The 22,948-nt window shown below is 38.8% G+C and overlaps 1 protein-coding gene across 39 annotated transcripts in view; it reads left to right on the top strand.

The window, feature by feature from the left end:
* The window catches only part of EPB41L2 (erythrocyte membrane protein band 4.1 like 2), a 232,544-nt gene that overhangs the window by 142,857 nt on the left and 66,739 nt on the right, over positions 1-22,948 (top strand). For 38 of the 39 annotated variants that reach the window (XM_055264020.2, XM_055263991.2, XM_055263874.2 and 35 more), the window contains exons 4-5: positions 1,899-2,003; positions 19,762-19,804. In XM_055264020.2, coding sequence (XP_055119995.2) covers positions 1,899-2,003; positions 19,762-19,804 — 148 coding nt within the window. The remainder of the gene's footprint in view (positions 1-1,898; positions 2,004-19,761; positions 19,805-22,948) is intronic. The other variant, XM_063621713.1, reaches the window with a different exon arrangement.

The raw sequence follows: 22,948 nt of genomic DNA, 5'->3' as shown, positions 1-22,948 counted from the left end.
AGAACGTGTGAATTATTAATAAGAGTTGACTTGAAGCTAGTGTTGGAATTGGAATGTGTTTTCTCCTTGAGCTGAGGTGTATTTTTGTAGACATCAGTTGTTTTAAATATCCTTTTTACCCTAATTTCAAATAGCATCATAACCAATTGTTATGTACTGCAACTCTTTTAGTACTCACCACACCTCCTGTGGTATCTGCTATCTGTTATCCCCATTTCACAGATGAGCAGATTAAGGCAAGCAGGTGTTAAGTGTCTTGCCATGGGTCACAAAGCTTATAAGTAGTGGAAGTGTATTTAGAACTTTGGTGTTTGACATACAGAGCCCAGTACTCTTATTCTCTACACTGTATTTGTATATACTTTTAATATATAGACAAACAAGCACATATCTATCTTAAACATACCCAGTAATTTAATTGACTATTAAATCCTGATTGCGAACCTATAATATGTATGTGACACATTGCTTTATTTTTAATTTTTTTATTATTTATGTATTTATTTATTGAGACAGGGTCTCACTGTCACCCAGCCTGGATTGCAGTGTCGTGAACACAGCTCACTGCCGCCTCAGCCTCCCAGGCTTAAGCAATCCTTCCACCCCAGCCTCCAGAGTAGCTGAGACTACTGGTACATGCCACCACACCTGGCTAATGTTTGTACTTTTTGTAGAGATGAGGTTTCACCATGTTGCCCAGGCTGATCTTGAATTCCTGAACTCAAGTGATATGCCTGCCTCAGCCTCCCAAAGTGCTGGGATTACAGGCGTGAGCTACCATGCCTGGCCTTACACTGCTTATTATGTTGAAATAATGTAATCTGTGTGGCATTTTCCTTCGTCCCTTTACAATTTGATGCAATTCTGTTCTTTTCAGAAATGTTACCATAAGAGGCTTAATAATAAAAGTACCAGATTCTCCTCTTCAAGATACATGTGTGGGGAACATTAATTTTCACACACTGGATGAACTAGTACACATTTTGATAGTGAGAGGGCATTCGTTTTGAGGATGGAAAAGTCTGATGGCTTTTTCTTTTTCACTAGCAGTCCATTGGTGGCTTTTATCAGTGCATCTGGGGAAGAGGTGTGTGTCTGACCTGACCTCACAGTTGGGTTGTTCCAGGGGTGTGCATCTTAATTGGAAATGAGTCACCACTCTGCTTATGTTTTGCCATTGATGAGACAATGAGCTTTTCTTCTATGGCTGTCAAAGGCTCTTACATCTCTGTTCACAGCAGCTTCTTAAATTAAAAAAATATATATACATATATTCAAGGTAAAAATATGTTAAGTCCTTAGGGGCAGTTGATTTCTTGTCCCACTTCCATTGTCTTGTATTTTTAGAATTTATCCCAAGGAGCGAACACCATATCATTTTCTAGGAAATTGTAAATAGGAGCATAGCTCATATAGAAAATACAATTCTATCCTACAGATATCATGGGACAAAAAAATCAAACATGAAACCGGTGCTGATAGGATAAATTGTGTTAGGATCTACTGAATAATAGGGCTAAATGATTTTCCTGGGGAGTAGTGTACTTTATAGATATGAGCCACCTTGAGGAATTGATGGAAATAGTTTGAACATTTTTAAAATAAGAAAATGAACAGCTAACATTTTTCCTTTTTAGTCCTTTTTATATCTATATGGAGTAGCAGTAAAGCAGACGGTGCTTGCTTATGCTTTTGTTTCAGATTTTATGCTTTGTATATGTGTGCAGGGTGGGAGGGCTAAAGTTAAAGAATTAATCACTTTTATATTGTTAGAAAATGAGAAAACAAATATTTAATGTTAATTTATAATAAATCATGTATCTGATATGATGTCTTATATTTATAGCAGTCTTGGAATCTTTAGTACTTGAAAAGTAAAGTTATTATTTTTTCTCCAGAAACATGCCAAGGGACAAGTGTTATTTGACAAAGTGTGTGAACACCTCAATCTCTTGGAGAAAGACTACTTTGGACTTTTGTTTCAGGAAAGCCCTGAGCAGAAAGTAAGTGATTTCAAGTTTATTTGTATCTTTTTAGAACATACTGTATTTTTTTTATTAACCAGTTTATCTCAGTTTAAAATTTAGCTTTAAAATAACTTAAGTGTTTATTATGACTTAACTGTGAAATTTGGTAAATACTGAAAAACTATCTTGTGTAGAGAGAAACCACCTGTAGCTTTTTGGCGTGTGTGTATTTGTGTGTGTGCATGCATATGTGTGCATGCTTTGCACTTACATCATGAGCAGACAGAATAGAATGTCATCAGTGGAAAAGTGATGTTCTGGCATAAAGAGAACACAGACTAAATGGTATTATTTTAATCACTTTTGTCTCTCAATCACTCAATCTGGCCTTTTGGTACTAAATAAGTAAAGAAGCTGGTCACATCTGTTCATATTTTGCAGTCACCTGTATGCTAGGTATTAAAGCATACCCGAAAGGCAGGGAAGGCGGCACATTGGAACGATTCTGTCTGAGGATACCAAAAACACTTGGTCACAGTGAAAGGGATTACTCTCCATGATCTAACATTCAAATCACAGTCAGTAGAACAGAGCAATCAATAGAAGAACAGAAGTGTGAATTTTATTGGCCTACATTGCTATCATTGTTAGTATTTACATGTCCTACTAATGAAATATAGGATAGTAAGAGTGGTAATTATGTATACTTTAAGTTTTCTCAACTTGCTAGCTTTAAATACTTGATATCTAATTTGTGGTTTAATTCCTTGTTTAGACTAAAGACAATTAAATTGCATGCCTGCCTGCTGAATACTACATGAGTATTCTTAATTGAACTCTGTTTAGAGTACTGTTTTCAGATGTAATAGCACATTTGACTAAATAAACTAGGTTTTTTAGACTGTAAATTATAAGGTGGTCTTGATAATGTTTCCAATTATGTGCTCTTCTGTTTGTCCTAAAAGCTGCAAAAGAGAAAGTGGTGGGAATTTGGCTAGGACTACCTACTTTTTTTGAGATCACATACTGGTAGATTCATAGGAGCATACAATATAATCTTTGTAAAGTAGAGGGACAATTCAGTATGTTGTACAATATGTAGAATAACATGTTCTCTTAGTAGGCGTAGGATACACTACATTAAGAAATCTGGGCTAAGCGCGGTGGCTCATGCCCGTAATCCCAGCACTTTGGGAGGCCGAGGCGGGTGGATCACTTGAGGTCAGGAGTTCAAGACCAGCCTGGTCAACATGGTGAAACCCCGTCTTTACTAAAAATACAAAAATTAGCCAGGTGTGGTGGTGGGCGCCTGTAATCTCAGCTACTCGGGAGGCTGAGGCAGGAGAATTGCTTGAACCCAGGGGGCAAAGGTTGCAGTGAGCCGAGATCACGCCACTGCACTCCAGCCTGGACGACCGAGTGAGACTGTCTCAAAAAGAAAAAGAAAAAGAAAAAAGAAATCTGATATTTTTGAAATAACTAGTTTTGCATAAGAAAATGTAGTATTTAGTAGTATTTATTTAGATACTAGGATATACTATTTTTTTATTTTGACAACTCTCAATTTATGTGTCTACTTCATAGCTTTCACTGAATCTCAGACTCATATTCTTAACTGCCTACTGGATGTGGGAGTTGGCAATTCCCTCTGTCTGTCATGTACACATTTAGTACACACCTTGTTTGTTACTCTTTCTCCCCATTATTCTATGAATTCCTGGAGGGTAGAGGCCATGCCTTACTTATCTGTATAGCCTCCGTATATGTAGACATTAACTGCTATTTATTACCCGTGTGTTATATCACACCTTTAAGGATGTGCACTCTCATGAAAATAGAAAATAGCAAGTGTTGGCAAAGATGTGGAGAGACTGGAGATGCTGTGTACTAAACTGATACAACCACTCTGGAAAACAGTGTGGAAGTTCCACAGAAAATTAAAAATAGAACTAGTGGCTGGGCATGGTGGCTCACACCTGTAATCCCAGCACTTTGGGAGGCTGAGGCAGGCAGATCATGAGGTCAGGAGCTCCAGGTCAGCCTGGCCAACATGGTGAAACCCCATCTCTACTATTAAAAATACAAAAATTAGTCGGGCATGGTGGCATGCGCCTGTAGTCCCAGCTACTTGGGATGCTGAGGCAGGAGAATCGTTTGAACCCGGGAGGTAGAGGTTGCAGTGAGCCAAGATTGCGGCATTGCACTCCAGGCTGGGCAACAAGAGTGAAACTCCATCTCAAAAAAAAAAAAAAAAAAAAAAAAAAAGAACTAAAAGAACTACATGATCTAGCAGTCCCACTTCTGAGTATATATACAAAATAATTGAAAGCAAGATCTTGAAGAGATATTTGTTTATCGCAGCGTTATTCATAATAGCCAAGAGATGAAAGCAACATAAATGTCCATTAATGGGTGAATAAAGAAAATGTGGTTTATACATACAATGGAATATGTATGTACATATCAATACATACTCAGCCTTGAGAAAGAAGGAAATCCTGTCACATGTTATATCGTGGATTAACCTAGAAGACACCATGTTAAGTGAATTAAGGCAGTCACTAAAAGACAAGCACTATAGGATTCCACTTATATGAGGTATCTAAAGTAGTCAGACTCATAGAAACAAAGAGCAGAATGGTGGTTGCTGGGGGCTGGGGGAGGGGGAGTTGAGGAATTGTTTAATGGGTAGAGTTTCAGTTTTGCAAGATGTAAAAGTTCTAGAGATCTGTTGGACAATGAGAATGTAGTTTACATTACTCAACTGTACATTAATAAATGGTTAAAATGGCAAGTTTTATGTTATGTGTTTTTTACTACAATTAAAAATAATCCCACTACCTGTGTATAAACCAGCGTGCTCACTGCTGAGGCTCTAACCGTAAACAGTGAGGACCTGACTCTGCCCTCAGAAATGTCCCTGCTTATGTTTTAGTTGAGGAGGCAGAGCGGAAAAGCTAATTCTGCAGTTAGTGAATTTTGATTACTACTCTGCAGGAAAAAGTTAGGATGCTAACAGGAAGACTCTGCTTAGGAGGAAGTGATGCTTAAGCAGAAACCTCATGTGTGAGTGGACTTTGGCTGGGCGATGGGACGTGGGAAGCACATACACGAGGCCCTGAGACTGGAGCAGCTGTCTGCTTAAAAACTGGAAAGAAGCCTGGTGTGGGTTTGTAAGGGGAGAATGAGATTAGGCTAGGGGAAAGGCTGGGTGTTAACGAGGCTCAGATCATGCAGGGCCACTTAAGGCTATATGTTAAGGCTTGGGACATTTCCTTTTTGCTAAGAAAAATGGCAAACCATTGATAGGCTGAAGCAGGGATATGAGATGACCAGTTTTGTCTTTAAAAAGGTCACTTTGGTTGATGGGTGGCATGGGATGAGAGGGGACTTGAGTAGGGCTGTACACCCAAAGCACAAAAGTAGCCTTGAGTAAGGTTTTGGCAGTGGAAGTAGAAAAGCGAATGATTGAAGAGAGAATGAGGAAGGAGGCTGACTCAATCTGATGAATGATTGGACATGAAGGATGACCGATACCAAGAATTAAGGCCTGGGTTTCTGGACGGTTGGAGCTGTTCAGTAAGAAGGGTAGGAGGACTCGATTCGGGGGTTGGTAGGGGATATCGTGAGTGTAGTTTCTGACATATTGAGTTTTAGGTTCAATAACTTACAGAAAGAACAAGTAAATAAATGAATTTAGTTTTGGAGGTGTCTTAAAGAATGGCAGCTTGCATGGAACAAATACTCCACTCTAGGTATAATCTGTCTTAGCAGTGCAGGGTGCATGGGGTAGTTTTATTTCCTGATGTGAGTATCATATTTATATGGAGGCTTGTAACGAGGCGTACTTCTTTGTAACTTACTTGTTTTTTTAAAAAAATCAAAGGTGGCTTTTACCATACAAATATTCCAAATAAAATAGAAATGGCTGTTAACAGCTAATCATTCTGGTATGATTAGGCAGCAGGCACCTTCCCTGTGTTACCTCATATAGTTCTCAGAATAACCCTAAGAGGTAGGTACTATTAACTACACTTTATAGATGCAGAAATTTGAGGCATAGAGGAAGTTAAAGAAGTCACTCAAGGTCACCTAGCCAATAAATGTTGGTGATAAGATTCGAATTCAGGCAAAAAACTCAGAAGAAAAAATACATTTTAGATTTTAAGGAAAGTGCCAACAGTTATAAACCTTCTGTCAGTCAAGGTAAAAATGGGCACAGTTTTTCATAGCTATCATAACTGGAAAGTAGAAGAATACCATCTTGCCTCAGAGGAATTTTTCATGTTCTTAAATTCTGAAAGTCACCTTGCAAGACTTTAAACATAGGGTGTCGTAGGACATTGTGAGCTGAGTTCCTAGGATGAGTTTCACAGTTGATGTTTCTATTGTCAACAAATTTAAGGGCATGAGCTAACTTACTGATGGTGATTCTGTGATGAGTGCTGCTCAAAAGAGACTTCTTCCTTTGTGTTAGAATCACCTGGGAGACAGATTTTCAATTAGGAATCTTATTTATCTCTTCTTCCTCCATTGTTCGTAAACACACATGCGTGCATGCGCGCATATGCACATACATATAGAAATGCACGTTCATTGGGCCGGGCGCGGTGGCTCACGCTTGTAATCCCAGCACTTTGGGAGGCCGAGGCGGGCGGATCACGAGGTCAGGAGATCGAGACCACGGTGAAACCCCGTCTCTACTAAAAATACGAAAATTTAGCTGGGCGTGGTGGCGGGCGCCTGTAGTCCCAGCTACTCGGAGAGGCTGAGGCAGGAGAATGGCGTGAACCCGCGAGGCGGAGCTTGCAGTGAGCCAAGATCGCGCCACTGCACTCCAGCCTGGGTGACAGAGCGAGACTCCATCTCAAAAAAAAAAAAAAAAAAAAATGCACGTTCATTGGGTATGCCATGATTCCTCCCTTTCCAGTTAAAAAATAGTGCCATTACTATTTAATTTACATATAGGATGTTGAAGGATGTTATAGGCTGTGCTACCAGCAGGGATATGTCTTATTCCTCAGATATGTTGGGCCAGAAAACAGATTAACCTTTGATCAGGTTGATATTTTCAAGTATATAGCTTTCCAGTAATCTAATTTAATTCAATGATAGAGCTTAATATACCCTGTCCTAAATACCAGCTGGCCATTTATTAGGGACTAGATAGGAGAGACACTTTGAAGTTTTACTACCTGACAAGGGCCTGTGGTATGAATATTTTATATTGTTATATTAAAGCAGATCTATAAATTTTGGAAATCATACGAGCAGTTTAGTGTTGGCATTCTATTATAGCTATTGAGAATTACGGCCAGTATTCTGGATGTGGGCAGGGAAGGGACATTTTGCACAGAAGAAAAGTAATTGTTCCAGCATGAATGATTACGACGTGGGTGCGGAGTTTAAAGTTGTCCAGAGGGCTGGAGGATGTGGCAGTTCCAGCCTCTCTGAATAGGAAAGACCTGTGAGGGGTAGGCAAGCTGGCAGGGGGAGGTAGGGACTCGTGTTGCAGCTGTGTTTTCTCGTGAGCACAGTTTTAACTTAGATCATGGGTTAATTTGGGGTGACTTTGTGAGGACTGCTAATGGAGTTTATGGGAAAGCAGCTGGAAAAATAAGCAAAGATCATTCTTTGGATCTTGTATCTCATGCTGAGGAATCTAGATTTTAAGTAGGAAGTAACATGGTCAAATTTGCGTATCAGAAAGAACCTGTTCATGGTGTGGAGCGAGATGATAGGGGACTGATACCAGAGGCAGGAAGGTCAGGAAACAGTTGCAGTAGTCTCGTCTAGAGGTGATGAAAACCAGGGCAGTGGTACTAGGAATGAAGAGGAAAGGACAGAGATTCTGTGTAGGTAATGTCTGCTGGACTTTGTGACTGCCACCTCTTAGCTATGGCAGCGAGGGGAGAGTTGAGGAAAAGTCCTAGGTTTCAGGGTTGGGTATCTGGGGAGCTTGATGGAGACTTTTACACAGGTACCTTGGAGGAGGAGCAGCAGTTTGAGGTATGCTAGGGAGTGGAGATGGAATTTAATTTTTATTTTGCCAAGTTGGACACGTTTGTAAGCTGTTGGCTAGATGATTGGGGATCAGGGAGTAGGTGAAGGATGAAGAAATTTAAAAGTAAAGAATTTGAGAGGCCAGGTATGGTGGCTCATACCTGTAATCTCAGCACTTTAAGAGGCCCAGGCGGGAGGATCACTTGAGCCCAGGAATTTGAGACCAGCCTGGGCAACATAGTGAGACTCTGTCTCTACAAAAAAATTAAAAAATTAGCCAGGCATAGTGGCATATACCTTTAGTTCCAGCTATTCAGAGGAGGGGAGAGGGGTGCTGAGGTGGGAGGATCACTTGAGCCCAGTAGGTCAAGGCAGCAATGAGCTGTGATTGCACCACTGCACTTTCACCTAGGTGACAGAGCAAGACCGTGCCTAAAAAGAAGAAAGAGAAAAAGAAATTGACAGTGAGTGTAAACTGTTGTTTAAAGAAATGTTTGGCTGTGGAGAAAAGAACAGATGGGAGAATGATACTAGAGGATGTAGACCTGCAGTGTCCAGTACAAGTTTTCATGATGATGAGATGTTTGATACCTACACTGTCCAGCATGGCAGCCATTAGCTGCATATGGCTATTGATCACTTGAAAGAGGGCTAGTGTGTCTGAGGAAATAGACTTAAATTTTATTTACTCTAACTAATTTAAATTGAAATAGCCTCGTGTGACCAGTGGCTATCATATTGCACAGTGGAGAGAGTTTACTGAGAGTTTTGGGGTTGGCAGATCTGCTTTGATGGAAATAACTTTGACTTTAGCTATGAGAAAACCCAAGAGAAGTGTATGTTTGAAGAAAGAGGAGAGTGACTATGATGATGAAAGTCATGAAGAGGATTAGTCTTGAATAAAGATGTTATGTCATCCTGAGTCTGCAAGAAACAGAATAAAAAGTGGTGCAGTTGTTAAAAAAATCTTAGTTGAGCAAAGTGCATTCTCCAATCTCTGTGAAATAGAGGGTAAAAGCATTTGCTTAAGAGTGACTAGGGTAGCAGTGGGACAAGAGAAGGAGCCAACCAAGAATTAGTATGTGGATTGCTGTTAATAGTTCTGCTGAGACTGGGGGGTCATACATTTGGGATGGCAGCAGAATATATTTGTGTGTCTTTTTCTCTAATTGCCATTAGCAACCTGAGCATCATAGTTGAGAAATGGAGTATTAGCAGGGTTCTCAGTTGACTATGTTCGTGGAGGCAATAGTAAGAGGATGCAGGATTGTGAAATCTGGAGTTGCTGTGAGATGTAATTAAGCTAATTATTCACAGGGTCACAGGAAAGAAAATTACTGAAGCAGTAATAGGCTGATACATTGGGAGAACATGGCTGGGGCAAAGGATGAATGTTCAAAGATGTTGAAGAGTAGGTACAGTGGGGATACATGAGTGGAAAATTAGAGGGAGAGGAAATGATTGCATCTGAGAATGGGCTGATGAAGTCTAATGAGGTAAAGAGCTATGTGATGATGACAAGACCCAGGGAGTGTGGCTGTGAAAGGGGATGGCTGAAGTCGAGGAGAGAGATTAAGGTCATTAAGGAAGAAAATACTAAGATAAAGGTACATTTGTTTGTGTCTACTGTAGCATTCTTATTGACAGATACTAATGCTAAATAAGGAATTCATAATTCCTTATTATATGTGGTAGTTTCTCTTATGAAAGGTAAGATGAACATATAAAATTAGATACATGCTTTGTATATAGGCTGTAACTCAAAAAATTTGGGAACTTAAGAATGAGGTGTCCTTTCTGAGACATTCACTTTTCAGGAGTGAATATTTAAATATAATTAGCAATATCTTTAGTTATTCATATATAATCTGATTTGCTATAACTTTTATGTTGTGTAATTTTTAAAAATTTCTGTCTGCTTATGTAGACAAAATCCAGTCCTCAAGACATCTAGGCAAAACAACTGTTATTCTTCCACTATAGATTTGTATGGTATCCTATTTTTTCCCCACAGAAATTTATTACTATTATACTAACTCAGCTCAATCAGTCCTGCTTTGTTTAAAACCCATGCAGTTTTAACAACAGAATATAATGATGTAAGGATCTTTCCTTTCCATGCCGAATATTATCTGTACTTATGGGAATTTTTGATACTTAATTCAACCCATTATAAAGTAAAGGTGAGTGAAAACCACAATTATTTGTATACAAATTTTTCATGGAGAGAAAATCTACACATTTGTTTGGTTTTAATACAGTACTATATCTCTCATGGTTGAGACACTGAGGTGAAAGCCTTTTTAGTTCATTCTGGGTATGAAAATCTGTCATTGTTAGTGTTAAAGCTTTTTTAATGTCTATTGAGAGTGCTTATATAAACTTTACTATGGAAAATGTTGTTAAAAATATGTGGAATCAAGCAACATGTTATTCAATAGGAATTCGAAGTCCATATAGTTCTTGTATTCATGTCTAAATGAAACCATCGTTAAGGGTTTTGGACTCTCTTTAAAGGGAAAAATATTGTCTTGAATTTTTGATGTTAATAGTTTGGCATTTGGCCCAAAATGACATTATAATGTCATTTTGCTGCAAGCTATATTGAAAAAGGAGCTTGTTAGAAATGTAGTTGATATCCACGGCTAACTTTATGAAAATTAGTTGAAACAGTCATCTAATAGACCATTTTGTTCCAGAAACTAGAACTAAAAGCTCAAATATTAAACTGTTTGCATATATAAACTATTCTTTAATAAAGTTCTACATTCAATCTAGTTAAACTTTATAATCCCACATTCTCCTAGCTGTGTAGTGAATGTCTCACTGTGATGCAGTGCCTGTAACTTTTCTCCTAACACCAGCATTACTAATGGTAGAGTTCTTTTAAACCCAATTTAGTCAAAGGTATATTAAAGGGGATCTGTTTCAGCACTGTAAATTCCTGTGAGAAAATGCAGATTCTAGACAAAACTACTTTTAACTTTTAACATTTAGTAATACACTGTGAATTGAGTTGAATTTGTTAATTTCTCTTACCTAGCCAAATTAGAGATCACCTAAAGCAAGTGAGGAAGGCATGGCGAGGCATTTGAGAAACTTCGAACTCTGGGGTCTTAGGGTCTAACTTAAAGGGGAATTAAATGAATGAGATAGTTTTTTTGGGAGGAAAGAAACTGTTAAAGAAAAACTTATTCTAACACTTGTTAAAATGGTAAGGCCGACTTTATTCAGGACTGTTGTAATAGGTATAAGGACCTTTGCGGTGGGGTTTTGCAGTAGGCAAGAGAGATTGGGCTCAACTCCAAATACGACAAGGAAAAGTGGAAATTTATAGTCAAGGAGCAGGGTGGGGGTCAGTAGATGGGAAACTACTAAGAGGAAACATCGGGGGGCACTTAGGGGAATTCTGGCTAAACCAAGTTAACAGGATTCTTGCTGAAGGCAGGTGAGGGTGATCTGATATCACTTGGGGGATGGTGGAGGATGAGGAACCCCATCAAATATCAAGGGTAATTAGTTATCAAGGGTGGGGGATTCCCACTAAACCAACTTATTAACAGGATTCTTGCTAAAGTTGGATGGTGTGTAGATGGACCCAGAAGTCTAAAAGTTGAAGCCTAATTGGGAAGAGGATTCAGAGGAGCCTGACTAAAGTTTGGTCAAGAAAAGACTCTTTGTCTTAACTAGAAGATGGATTTTGTGACTGTATTTTGGGTTGTTATCCAGGTCAAGCATGGTTAGGACCCTGCTGTGGACAACTGCACACCCAGACTACTAATGCCAGTTGATGACTGTGGTTGCATAGCTCTTGTCAGGTGAAAGTGGTTAGCAAGTAGAATAAAAAGACCTGGCATTCTTTGGTACAGCTGCTTATTGTGATGGGGAGGAGTTCAAAGGAACACTTAGATATGGGAATGTGGAAACTGTGCCCTGCCAGGGCTTTCTGCAGGAAGTTGTCAACAATTAGAAGGTTTACTCAGTGAAGGCTGACAAGCCAGTAGGACTTGAAAAATGTCTCTCTATATTGAGCTTTCAGGAAAAGAAAAGAATTTCTACATAAAAAGAACTCTAGGGCTATCCTACTCAAAAGAGTGGTCCAAGGACCAGCAGTGTTGGCGCCACGCAGAAGCTTCTTTAGAAATGAAGAACTCTAGTGCTCACCCTAGACCTGCTGAAATAGACTTTATTTTGGCTAGATGTTCAGGTGCTTCATATGCACCTTTAAAGTTTGAGAAGCACTGATGTAGGGATAAACTGTTCTTTTGATGTAGCAGAGAGCATTACAGGAGTTTGAGATGTCATGAAAGCCATGGGAGGAGGGGAGTCCTAGTGGGCCCATGTGGTTTATGGTCCCAGAAGTGTTCAAATATTCATAGCCGCTGAGGCAAGAGTTAGGCCGTTCCCCAAATATGGACATTTGGACCATATATTCTGAGGTTCTTTCTAACACTGGTATTCTATGAATATAAATACAGTATTAGGATTCATAATTAAGCTTTTTTTTTTCCCTAGATGTTTCTGTCACTAGAGCATAATTGAGAATCATCTTTAACACTTTTTCTGGGAACCCGTAATGAAAATGTTGTAGGAGAAATGTCATAAGACAAGACTTTCATCCTCAGATTGTGGCAGATAAAGAGTAAGATTAAGGAGATTCTCTAATTAACTAATAGAAATATTTTAGTGTAAAATACATATAAGTACAGCTATTCACTGTGCTGCTTGGTTAAAAAAAATTTTATAACCTTTTAAGGCAGGAAAAAAAAATCCCACCTCTTTTTGTGCCTTGGATTCCTTTGGCAGTCTGCTGAATTCTATAGGCTGCTTCTCAGAACAGTGTTTTCAGTGTATAACTATAACAAATGTACGTAGGGCTACAAAGAAAGCCAATAACTAAATAACATTCCCAAAATAGTAATCTAAAATTTGAGACAAAGTAATAGGTATGTATATTAGTCTGTTTTCATACTGCTGATAAAGACATACCTGAGTCTGGGCAATTTGCAGAAGAAAGAGGTTTATTGGACTTACAATTCCACATGGCTGGGGAGGCTTCACAATCATGGCAGAAGGAAAGGAGGAGCAAGTCACATCTTACATGGATGGTGGCAGGCAGAGAGAGAGCTTGTGCAGAGAAACTCCCGTTTTTAAAACCGTTAGATCTCGTGAGACCCATTCACTATCATGAGACAGCATGAAGATCTGCCCCCATGATTCACTCATCTCCCACCAGGCCCCTCCCACAACAAGTTGGAATCATGGGAGCTACAAGATGAGATTTGGGTAGGGACACAGAGCCAAACCATATCAGTATGTGTTTTTATTTATTAATCATCAGTATCAAATCTAGTAGCTACGGTGATTTCAAAATATTGGCTAGCATAAATGGTATTTTAAGATTTGCAGCTATTACAATGTGATGTGGAAATGTTTTTGATTTCTGCAGGTGACAAAGAGGTTCTGCTGATGTTAACCAGGTTTTTTTCTGCTATGTTCCTAATTGACAGTGATGCTAAGTTTCAGTTAGAAGTTAGTAAAAATAAAGATGGAACATATTTCCCCAAACTTGAGTTCATTACCTCCCGATTTCATGTTTGAAGATGATTTAACAATACTTGATATTCTAAGGCCACATTTTAATTTTATTTTACTTCTGATGGAAGCCTGTTTTAGGATTCCTTGTAACTTTTATTATTAGTCTCTTATTTTACCTGATGTTCATTCAAGAGATAAATATTTACTGTGTTCATGTTTTGGGTTTGGTTTGGGGAGTGGAGAGGAGAAAGTGAGGAGGATACTGAATTGAGTAAGTGACTGTTCCTGCCCTTAAGTAGTTGGCAAAATCCTTGTTTTATTTTTTTTAATAAACCAAGATAAATTTTATTGAAATCTGATATAGGTCAGCTCTCAAGTTTTGCATGGTTGCTTATACCTTAATGTTTGGGAAACACTGAGAAAATCCCTGTCTTGCCTGATCTTTAATTGCCTGAAGCTGTCACTTTCCCTGGTTCCTTCCCTGGAGAATGTTTTAGGATGTTCCGGGCAGTTGTCCATGGACAAAGCTGTCTTCTAAAAAATTTGCCAGGTGGATTTTTACCATCGGCCAAAAAGTAGAAAAGCTTAGCTGGATAATACTTTAACATGTACATAGAAGCTCTTAGACTAGTCATATAGAAAGGGCTTGCTTGGTTTTCATTTCATCTTGCCTGTGAATACAGTGACCCTATTTTGTGAACCGAAAGTCTGATTTATTAACTTCTTGTGGGTAGAAATATTCGTGTAGAGATTAAATTCTTTAATGTATATAACACATCACCTATGGAAATATAAAATTATGTGAAGAAGAGATATATACCAAAAGATGATAATTTAGTTTTATTATTGCAAATAGTGATCTACTAATGATGATCTGCTGGGGAAAGTACTTGTATGCATATTTATTCTTCAGGCTTGAATATTGTTTGAAAAGAACTACCCTATGAGGTAGATGTTGTGATCCCCATTTTGTATTTGAGGAAATTGAGGCTTAAAGAAGCCAAGGAATGTGCCCAAGTTAGAGTTGATAGAAAACCAGAATTTGACTGCGTGTATTTCTGATTCCACAGTTTATATATGTGGCCATAGCAGACGAATCTTTAAGTCTAAAACCTGGCAATGAATACTGTAATGTATCCTGGGGTGAGGGCGGTTGTTGTATGTTGTGCACACACACCCTCATGCATTTTTCTCATTCTCTGATGGCATTTTCCATCTTTTTGTGTCTGCTTCTTGGTCCGCTCAGCCCTCCTTAAGTGTCAAACCAAGAAATTAATTTTTATTATTTACTGTATTGATTTAAAAGTTTTGTTTATTATTTCTTTGTAACTGGTAATGCAGATCATTAACTTGTATTTCTTTTAAGTCATTTAAGTCATTTTTTTTTTTACTTAGGAATTTATGATGCTATACTCCACTTACAATCTAAGTACTCATTAGAGATATTCAAGTAAAAATAAATGTAATAAAAATAATATAACTTGTGATCATTTAAGATGATCACAGCGTGGAGAGGAAGGAGGAAAGCAATGGGCATATATCAGTCAGCAGGTATTAATTTAGTTCTTACTGATTGCCTAAAACTGTGTTCAGTACCTTGGAAGATATAAATAATATGGTCTGTTCCAGCCCTTGCAAAGTTGTAGTACTGGGGAGTGAGAAGACAGCCTAATGCTTGGCAGGAATGGAACTTACAGTGCGAAAGTGAATGTGGTTAGGAAAGGGAAAACCAGGTGAAGAAATTGTGCTGCTGTTTGATCACATCAGGTAAACCCCGCCCACTTAGTCTTTGGATGGTTGAAAGTAAGCCATTTCAGCCTTCAGTAATCTCTCTGGCAGTGTTGTGGAAAGTGGCCTGAGAACGACACCAAGTCTGAATTTGGCTGTCTGACTTTTCACTCATATTGCTGGGTTTATAGAGCTGACTCTCACCATGCCCTATGGAAACTGTTAGGTAATTTGTACAAGGGCTGGGTGCTTTAGGTGAGAATAGAAGGTGCCAGGTGGCTGGGACACAGGGTTGGTCCTTGGGGTCACAAGCTTCCACCATCTTCTGGAACAGAGAAGGGTCCTTTGTTGCTCTTCTGTACCGGGGATCTGTATCACTGCTCACACTTAATGAAATTGGGGATTTGGAACAGTCTGTCTTTAAGACCAGCACTTTCTCCTCTACAGTCTTATTTCTGTGTGTTAATATTCTGGGGACTTTTTTTTTCTTCTCAATTTGGCGCCATCCAATTCCGTTTTTCTTGCTATGGTTGTTCCTTGGGTGAAAATTCCACCCATTTGCCCCTTTCTCACCTCTCTCCCAGCCTCCAACCAGCCTGGGCTAGAGGCTGAATGATGTGTTTTTCATTCTTGTGCACTTATCGAGGCTGGCCATTTGTGAGCCAGCTGTTGGGTGGGACAGCAGCTGCAGTGCATGCAAACTGAATGGCAGGCTGTCTTCTGAAGGGAGAATTAGAGCTGCTCCCTCACATGGCACTGGAGGCACCCTTAGAGAGGCCTGCTGCCCCTCACATCAGTAGTGCATGCAGCTGGGACACCAGTAATATGAAACTAGACCATGCTCTGGTAGTTCTTTATTGAGAGGTTTGAATATAACCAGTGTTAGAACAGAGCCATGCACACCTTGGATCCTTGCTACCCCGAGTGCGGGCCATGAACAAGTAGTGAAACCCGAGGGGCCATGCAGCTCTGCTTTCACAGCATCTTACTGTTTTACTTTTTAATAGTGTCAGTTAATGTTCCGTTATACCATTTTAATATGGTATTAAGACAGCAGGTTATTTTCTGTGTACTAATAAGCATTTTAATTGTTTGCTTTATATATCTGAATAAAATTCTGTTTAAGCACAGATGTTATAATACAGTGGTCCCCAACCTGTTTGGCAACAGGGACTGGTTTTGTGGAAGACAATTTTTCCACAGCCCGGGGCGGGGGTGAGGGAATGGTTTTGGTATGAAACTGCTCCACCTCAGATCATCAGGCGTTAGCCAGAGTCTCATAAGGAGTGTGCAGCCTAGATCCCTCTCTTGTGCAGTTCACAATAGGGTTTGTGCTCCTTTGAGAATCTAATGCAGGTGGTGATCTGACAGGAGGCGGTGCTCAGGTGGTAATGCTCACTTACCTGCTGTTCACGTCCTGCTGTGCAGCCCAGTTCCTAAAAGGCCACGATCGGTACCAGTCCGTGGGATGGGGGTTGAGGACCCCTGTTATATTATTCTGGACACTGCTTAGAATGAATAAAACTTATTAGACTCATTTATTTGAATTAGTTTATTGTACCTCAAAAACTGCACTTCTCCTATGTTAGTGATAACTTGAGGATAGAAAAATGTAAATATAAAAATATAAACAAAAATCTAAATTTTTTTATTGGACTTTTGCTTGTAGCTTCGAAAAACAAAAATTTAATGTCCTTGGGTGGTTCGAATCTAGTGGTTTAAATTTGGTCTTTTTTTGCTTTAAGATGCTATAACAGTTTCCTAGCATTTTTTTAAAGCTTCCTTTTTTGTTGTTTAATTGGAGAGTTTATTTAATTCCATCGGATGTAACTATTGACTTGTTTTCTTTTTTTTATTATTATTATACTTTAAGTTCTGGGATACATGTGCAGAACGTGCAGGTTTGTTACATAGGTATACACGTGCCATGGTGGTTTGCTGCACCCATCAACCCGTCACCTACATTAGGTATTTCTCCTAATGCTATCCCTCCCCTAGCCCCCCACACCCCAATAGGCCCTGGTGTGTGATGTTCCCCTCTCTGTGTCCATGTGTTCTCATTGTTCAGCTCCCACTTATGAGTGCGAATATGCAGGTTTTCTGTTCCTGTGTTAGTTTGCCGAGAATGATGGTTTCCAGCTTCATCCATGTCCCTGCAAAGGATGTGAACTCATCCTTTTTTATGGCTGCATAGTATTTCATGGTGTATATGCGCCACATTTTCTTTATCCAGTTTATCATTGATGGGCATTTGAGTTGGTTCCAAGTCATTGCTATTGTGAAGAGTGCTGCAATAAACATACGTGTGCATGTGTCCTTATAAAAGAACGATTTATAATCCTTTGGGTATATACCCCGTAATGGGATTGCTGGGTCAAATGGTGTTTCTAGTTCTAGATCCTTGAGGAATCACCACACCGTCTTCCACAATGGTTGAACTAATTTACACTCCCACCAACAGTGTAAAAGTGTTCCTGTTTCTCCACATCCTCTCCAGCATCTGTTGTTCCCTGACTTTTTAATGATCACCATTCTAACTGGCATGAGATGGTGTCTCATTGTGGATTTGATTTGCATTTCTCTAATGACCAGTGATGATGAGCTTTTTTTCATATGTTTGTTGGCCGCATAAATGTCTTCTTTTGAGAAGTGTCTGTTCATATCCTTCACTCACTTTTTGATGGAGTTATTTTTTTCTTGTAAATTTGTTTAAGTTCCTTGTAGATTCTGGATATTAGCCCTTTGTCAGATGGATAGATTGCAAACATTTTCTCCCATTCTGTAGGTTACCTGTTCGCTCTGATGGTAGTTTCTTTTGCTGTGCAGAAGCTCTTTAGTTTAATTAGATCCCATTTGTCAATTTTGGCTTTTGTTGCCATTGCTTTTGGTGTTTTAGAAATGAAGTCTTTGCTCATGCCTATGTCCTGAATGGTATTGCCTAGGTTTTCTTCTAGGATTGTTATGGTTTTAGTCTTATGTTTAAGTGTTTAATCCACCTTAAGTTAATTTTCTATAAGGTGTATACGGTGTAAGGAAGGAGTCCAGTTTCAGTTTTCTGCATATGGCTAGCCAGTTTTCCTAACATCATTTATTAAATAGGAAATCCTTTCCTCATTGCTTGTTTTTGTCAGGTTTGTCAAAAATCAGATGGTTGTAGATGTGTGGTGTTATTTCTGAGGCATGTATTCTGTTCCATTTGTCTATATATCTTTTTTGGTACCAGTACCATGCTGTTTTGGTTACTGTAGCCTTGTAGTGTAGTTTGAAGTCAGGTAGTGTGATGCCTCCAGCTTTGTTCTTTTTGTTTAGGATTGTCTTGGCTATACGGGTTCTTTTTTGGTTCCATATGAAATTTAAGGTAGTTTTTTCTAATTCTGTGAAGAAAGTCAATAGTAGCTTGATGGAGATAGCATTGAATCTATAAATTATTTTGGGCAGTATGGTCATTTTCACAATATTGATTCTTCCTATCCATGAGCATGGGATGTTTTTCCATTTGTTTGTGTCCTCTCTTATTTCCTTGTGCAGTGCTTTGTAGTTCTCTTCGAAGAGGTCCTTCACATTCCTTGTAAGTTGTATTCCTAGGCATTTTATTCTCTTAGTAGCAATTGTGAATGGGAGTTCACTCATCATTTGGCTCTCTATTATTGGTGTATAGGAATGCTTGTGATTTTCGCACATTGATTTTGTATCCTGAGACTTTGCTGAAGTTGCTTATCAGCTTAAGGAGATCTTGGGTTGAGACGATGGGGTTTTCTAAATATACAATCATGTCATCTGCAAACAGAGACAATTTGATTTCCTTTCTTCCTATTTGAATACCCTGTATTTCTTTCTCTTGCCTCATTGCCCTGGCCAGGGCTGCCAGCACAGCAGTCTGAGTAAAGTTTTCTTAAGGAGTTCCTTGCGATTGTTACTTCCAACTTAGAATGAGGTTAAGAAGAAAGAAGGATGTTATATTAAGACCAGGAAGGGAAATATTGTCTCCAATCTGACCTTACCTCTCCTTACAATTACAGAGTTGGAGGGAAAGGGAGGATTAAGGAGGAGGAGGAGTTGGTTTTAGGAGTTGAGATAATTGTGTTTGATTGGTGTATATATACTTTTAGTCAACAGTTTCAATTTTCACACTTTGTCCTTCATGATTAAGAACCCATTATTGTCCTTGAAGAGCTCTCATTTCAGTGTCTGCAGGGGCTATTTGTTGGCAGTTCTACAGAATAAACACCGTGTGAAGATATGTCTCATCATTTGGACCATTTTAGATGCAAGAGAATGAGGCCCATGAGACCCACCTTAAAAGCATGTGAATATTTTACTTATAATACACACTTAACACATTTACACACATATGTCCTCAAGAACAAAGCGATACTTAGCCCAGTGGAATGCTGATAGGTGCAAGTTGCTTTGAATAGGACTTTATTAAAATGTGTTTACACTTAAATAATTATGTGAACTGTAAACCGTTCTGTTTTAGACTCTAGAATATTTCTTATGAATTAATTTTTTTTCCCTCATGCAGAACTGGCTAGATCCTGCTAAAGAAATAAAGAGACAACTGAGAAGTAAGTATATAAATAATCATTCTTTGAAGTTAAGATATCTTGATATCTATTTGTGATATAAATGATCAGTAATAGAATGGTCAGTTCTATTTTGCATTTATGCCATCTTAGAAGTTAATAATACTAATAATATTTTTGTGGAATTGTGACTGTTTCGTACATGGCTCAGGTGCTCTTACTTTTGAGAAGGTTCTAGACTCACATTCCTAAATATTCACTCAGAATGTCCTACCAAGTAACATCTGATATTTTTTTTCTGGGAAAGAAAGAGAAGCTATTTTTCTTTTTTTCTTTTCTTTTTTTTTGAGACGGAGTCTTGCTCTGTCCCCCAGGCTGGAGTGCTGTGGCGTGATCTCGGCTCACTGCAAGCTCCGCCTCCCGGGTTCACGCCATTCTTCTGCCTCAGCCTCCCGAGTAGCTGGGACTACAGGCGCCCGCCACCACGCCCGGCTAATTTTTTGTATTTTTAGTAGAGACGGAGTTTCACCGTGTTAGCCAGGATGGTCTCGATCTCCTGACCTCGTGATCCGCCCGCATCGGCCTTCCAAAATGCTGGGATTACAGGCTTGAGCCACTGCGCCCGGCCGAGAAGCTATTTTTCTGTAAATTTTACTTTCTGTGTAAATTTTACTCCAGTGAGACCTGATACTATTGCTTTGTCTGCTTCATTTTGAAAGTGTATAATTAGTTCAATATGCACATCTTTGGCCACAGAGACATATAGAGACACCGTTCCTGGATGTACTGGAGTGAGGACTCTTTGCGGAGAAGCAAGGGGAACAATCTTTTCAGTTCTCTGAGGTCACTGCCATCTTTGCTCATTGGTTCTACAATCCAAGGCCACTTTGCATACTCTTTGAGCCTGGGCTTGTAGTTAGGCCTTATTGTTCCTTTCTTCCCCTTTTCCCATTTGTTCTTGTACAATCTGAAAATGACTCCAAGGGTCCCACTCTAACCAGCTTCAGTTCTCTCTATACGTTCTGCCTCTGCAGGTTGTGTTGCCTGTGGCTGTTTTTTTGGTATCTGTGCCAAGAAACATGATCAATAGACAGAAATCTCTGTTAGGGAATCTGGATACCTACTTCAGGGTCTGTGAATGACTGAAGCAGAGAAGGTAGGCAGCTACAGGTAGTTGGAATTTTTTGGTCTGGAGAATAAAATCTGAAGGCTGGTAAATTCCTAACAGCCCTCCTCAACCGTGGGGCCCAGAGTTGTCCCAGGAGAAACCTCTTCTCCAGGTGCCAGCCTGCAAGATGCCCTTTGTACTGTTGATTTCATTTCCTTCCTTATTTATTATTCCTAAGGTCAAAATACTGAAACTAATTTGTCCTTTCCCTTCTTGCCCTTTTTGTCTACCATCTAGCTCCCATTTTAGGTTCTTCACATTTGTTTTCTTTATTTCTTTCTCTCTTGAATTATTTATCTTTTTGGTAGTCTTCCTGTCATTTCTTTGCTTCCCTACTCTCTTTTTTTATTCTGAGCATATACCTTATTTTTCCCATTTCCTCTCCCTGTAGACTCATCTTTCTTTTCCTTTTTTAAAACGTCTTTGATTAGAGTGACCAACCTCCTGATTTGCCCAGGACTGAGGGGCTTCTCAGGATATGAGACTTTAAATGCTAAAGCTGGAACCAGTCCCAGGCAGGCTGGCGTGGTTGGTCACTATCCTTTGATTATTATTCCTGGCTTTCCCGCATTCTCTCTCTTGCATTTATTTTCTTGGTGTTTCATCCATTTATGCTTGCTTCATGACGGAAAAGGGAGAAAAAGAAGAGGAATAAGTAGACACAAGATACATTATGCTTGCCTTATGGAAGAAACAGTACCAGAGCTTTGAAACTTTTTCCTTTGTCCCTTCTGCAGTTGTTACTTTGCAAATTGCATGCATTCAAAAAGGTTACAGATGCTTAGTTCTTATACTTTCTCTGAAACCAGACCTGCCAAGTGACCCAAACAGAGAGAGAACAGGGCAACCTCTGAAACATGATTGATGTCCCATTGAGTTGTTTCCTATGGTTTTGTTTGGGTTCTTGTTTGATTGTTATTTTTTTTTTTTTGTGCCACTCTCTTCAGAGCCATGGAGATTTCCTAACTTTTGGAAGCCAAACCTCTTGCCGATTATGAATCATGTTCTTATGTTTTGATTATCTGTGAAGTTTCAAAAAGTTATTTCAGAACTTTTACCCTTGTGGTTTGGCAATATGAGTAACAGTAAGATTAGACTTTTTAAAACTGTTGGAACAATTTCTTTAAGTGGCATCCTGTACTGTACCCATCATGAAAGCAGGCTGAGGAAATGAAGCTTTAGCAGTTGTATCTACCTCTTCCTTTCTGTATTAAAATGGACAAAAAAACCTGCCTATTCTATCCTTGGTCTCTGCTATAATTTTATTTTTATTTTTCAGCTCATAGGCAGTTAGTGAAGACAAATATTAATCTTTTTTGAGTTACCTATGACAACCAACAACTTAATGATTCTCGTTTAAAATTTGCCTTAAAACCTTTATTTTCTCAAACATAAATAAGACTATATGTCTAAGGCTTGCATATGACTAGTATGTAAACATTTCTGTAGCTAGAAGGACTATTTATAAACAGCTAGGTAAAAATTATGATGATGATAATAATATGTAATCAAATTAAAAGTTTAACTTGAAAACTGCTAAGGGAGTAGATTTTAAGTGCTCTCACCACAAAAATAGTATGTGAAGAGTAATGCATATGTTAATTAGGTTAATTTAGCCATTCCACAATGTATACGTATTTTAAAACATCATATTGTATACCATAAATGTATACCATTTTTATTTGTCAGTTTTAAAAAAGCTTAGCATTATTGGTACATTTCAACAGCTTTTAGATTTGGAAGTATATTAGAAAGTATGTGGTCTAGTAGAAATGTCTCTGAGTCCTGTCCAGGCAAGCATGTTCTAGTCTTATTACCTAGAAAACAAACAAGGAGCCATTAAGAAATGACAATCCTGTGATAACTTTACTTAATTCGAGATTAGCAGTCACCTTGAAGAAATGCTTACACAAACACGATGCATGGATATTTGACAGTCATCATGGTGCTATAGGCCAAGAAACCTCATATATCTTGATATTCAGGAAAATCTTATATCCCATTATTATGTTTTAAAT

The sequence above is a fragment of the Symphalangus syndactylus genome, chromosome 2 (genome assembly GCF_028878055.3).
Source record: "Symphalangus syndactylus isolate Jambi chromosome 2, NHGRI_mSymSyn1-v2.1_pri, whole genome shotgun sequence".
NCBI lineage: Eukaryota > Metazoa > Chordata > Mammalia > Primates > Hylobatidae > Symphalangus > Symphalangus syndactylus.
This window is presented reverse-complemented; position numbering and strand designations above follow the sequence as displayed.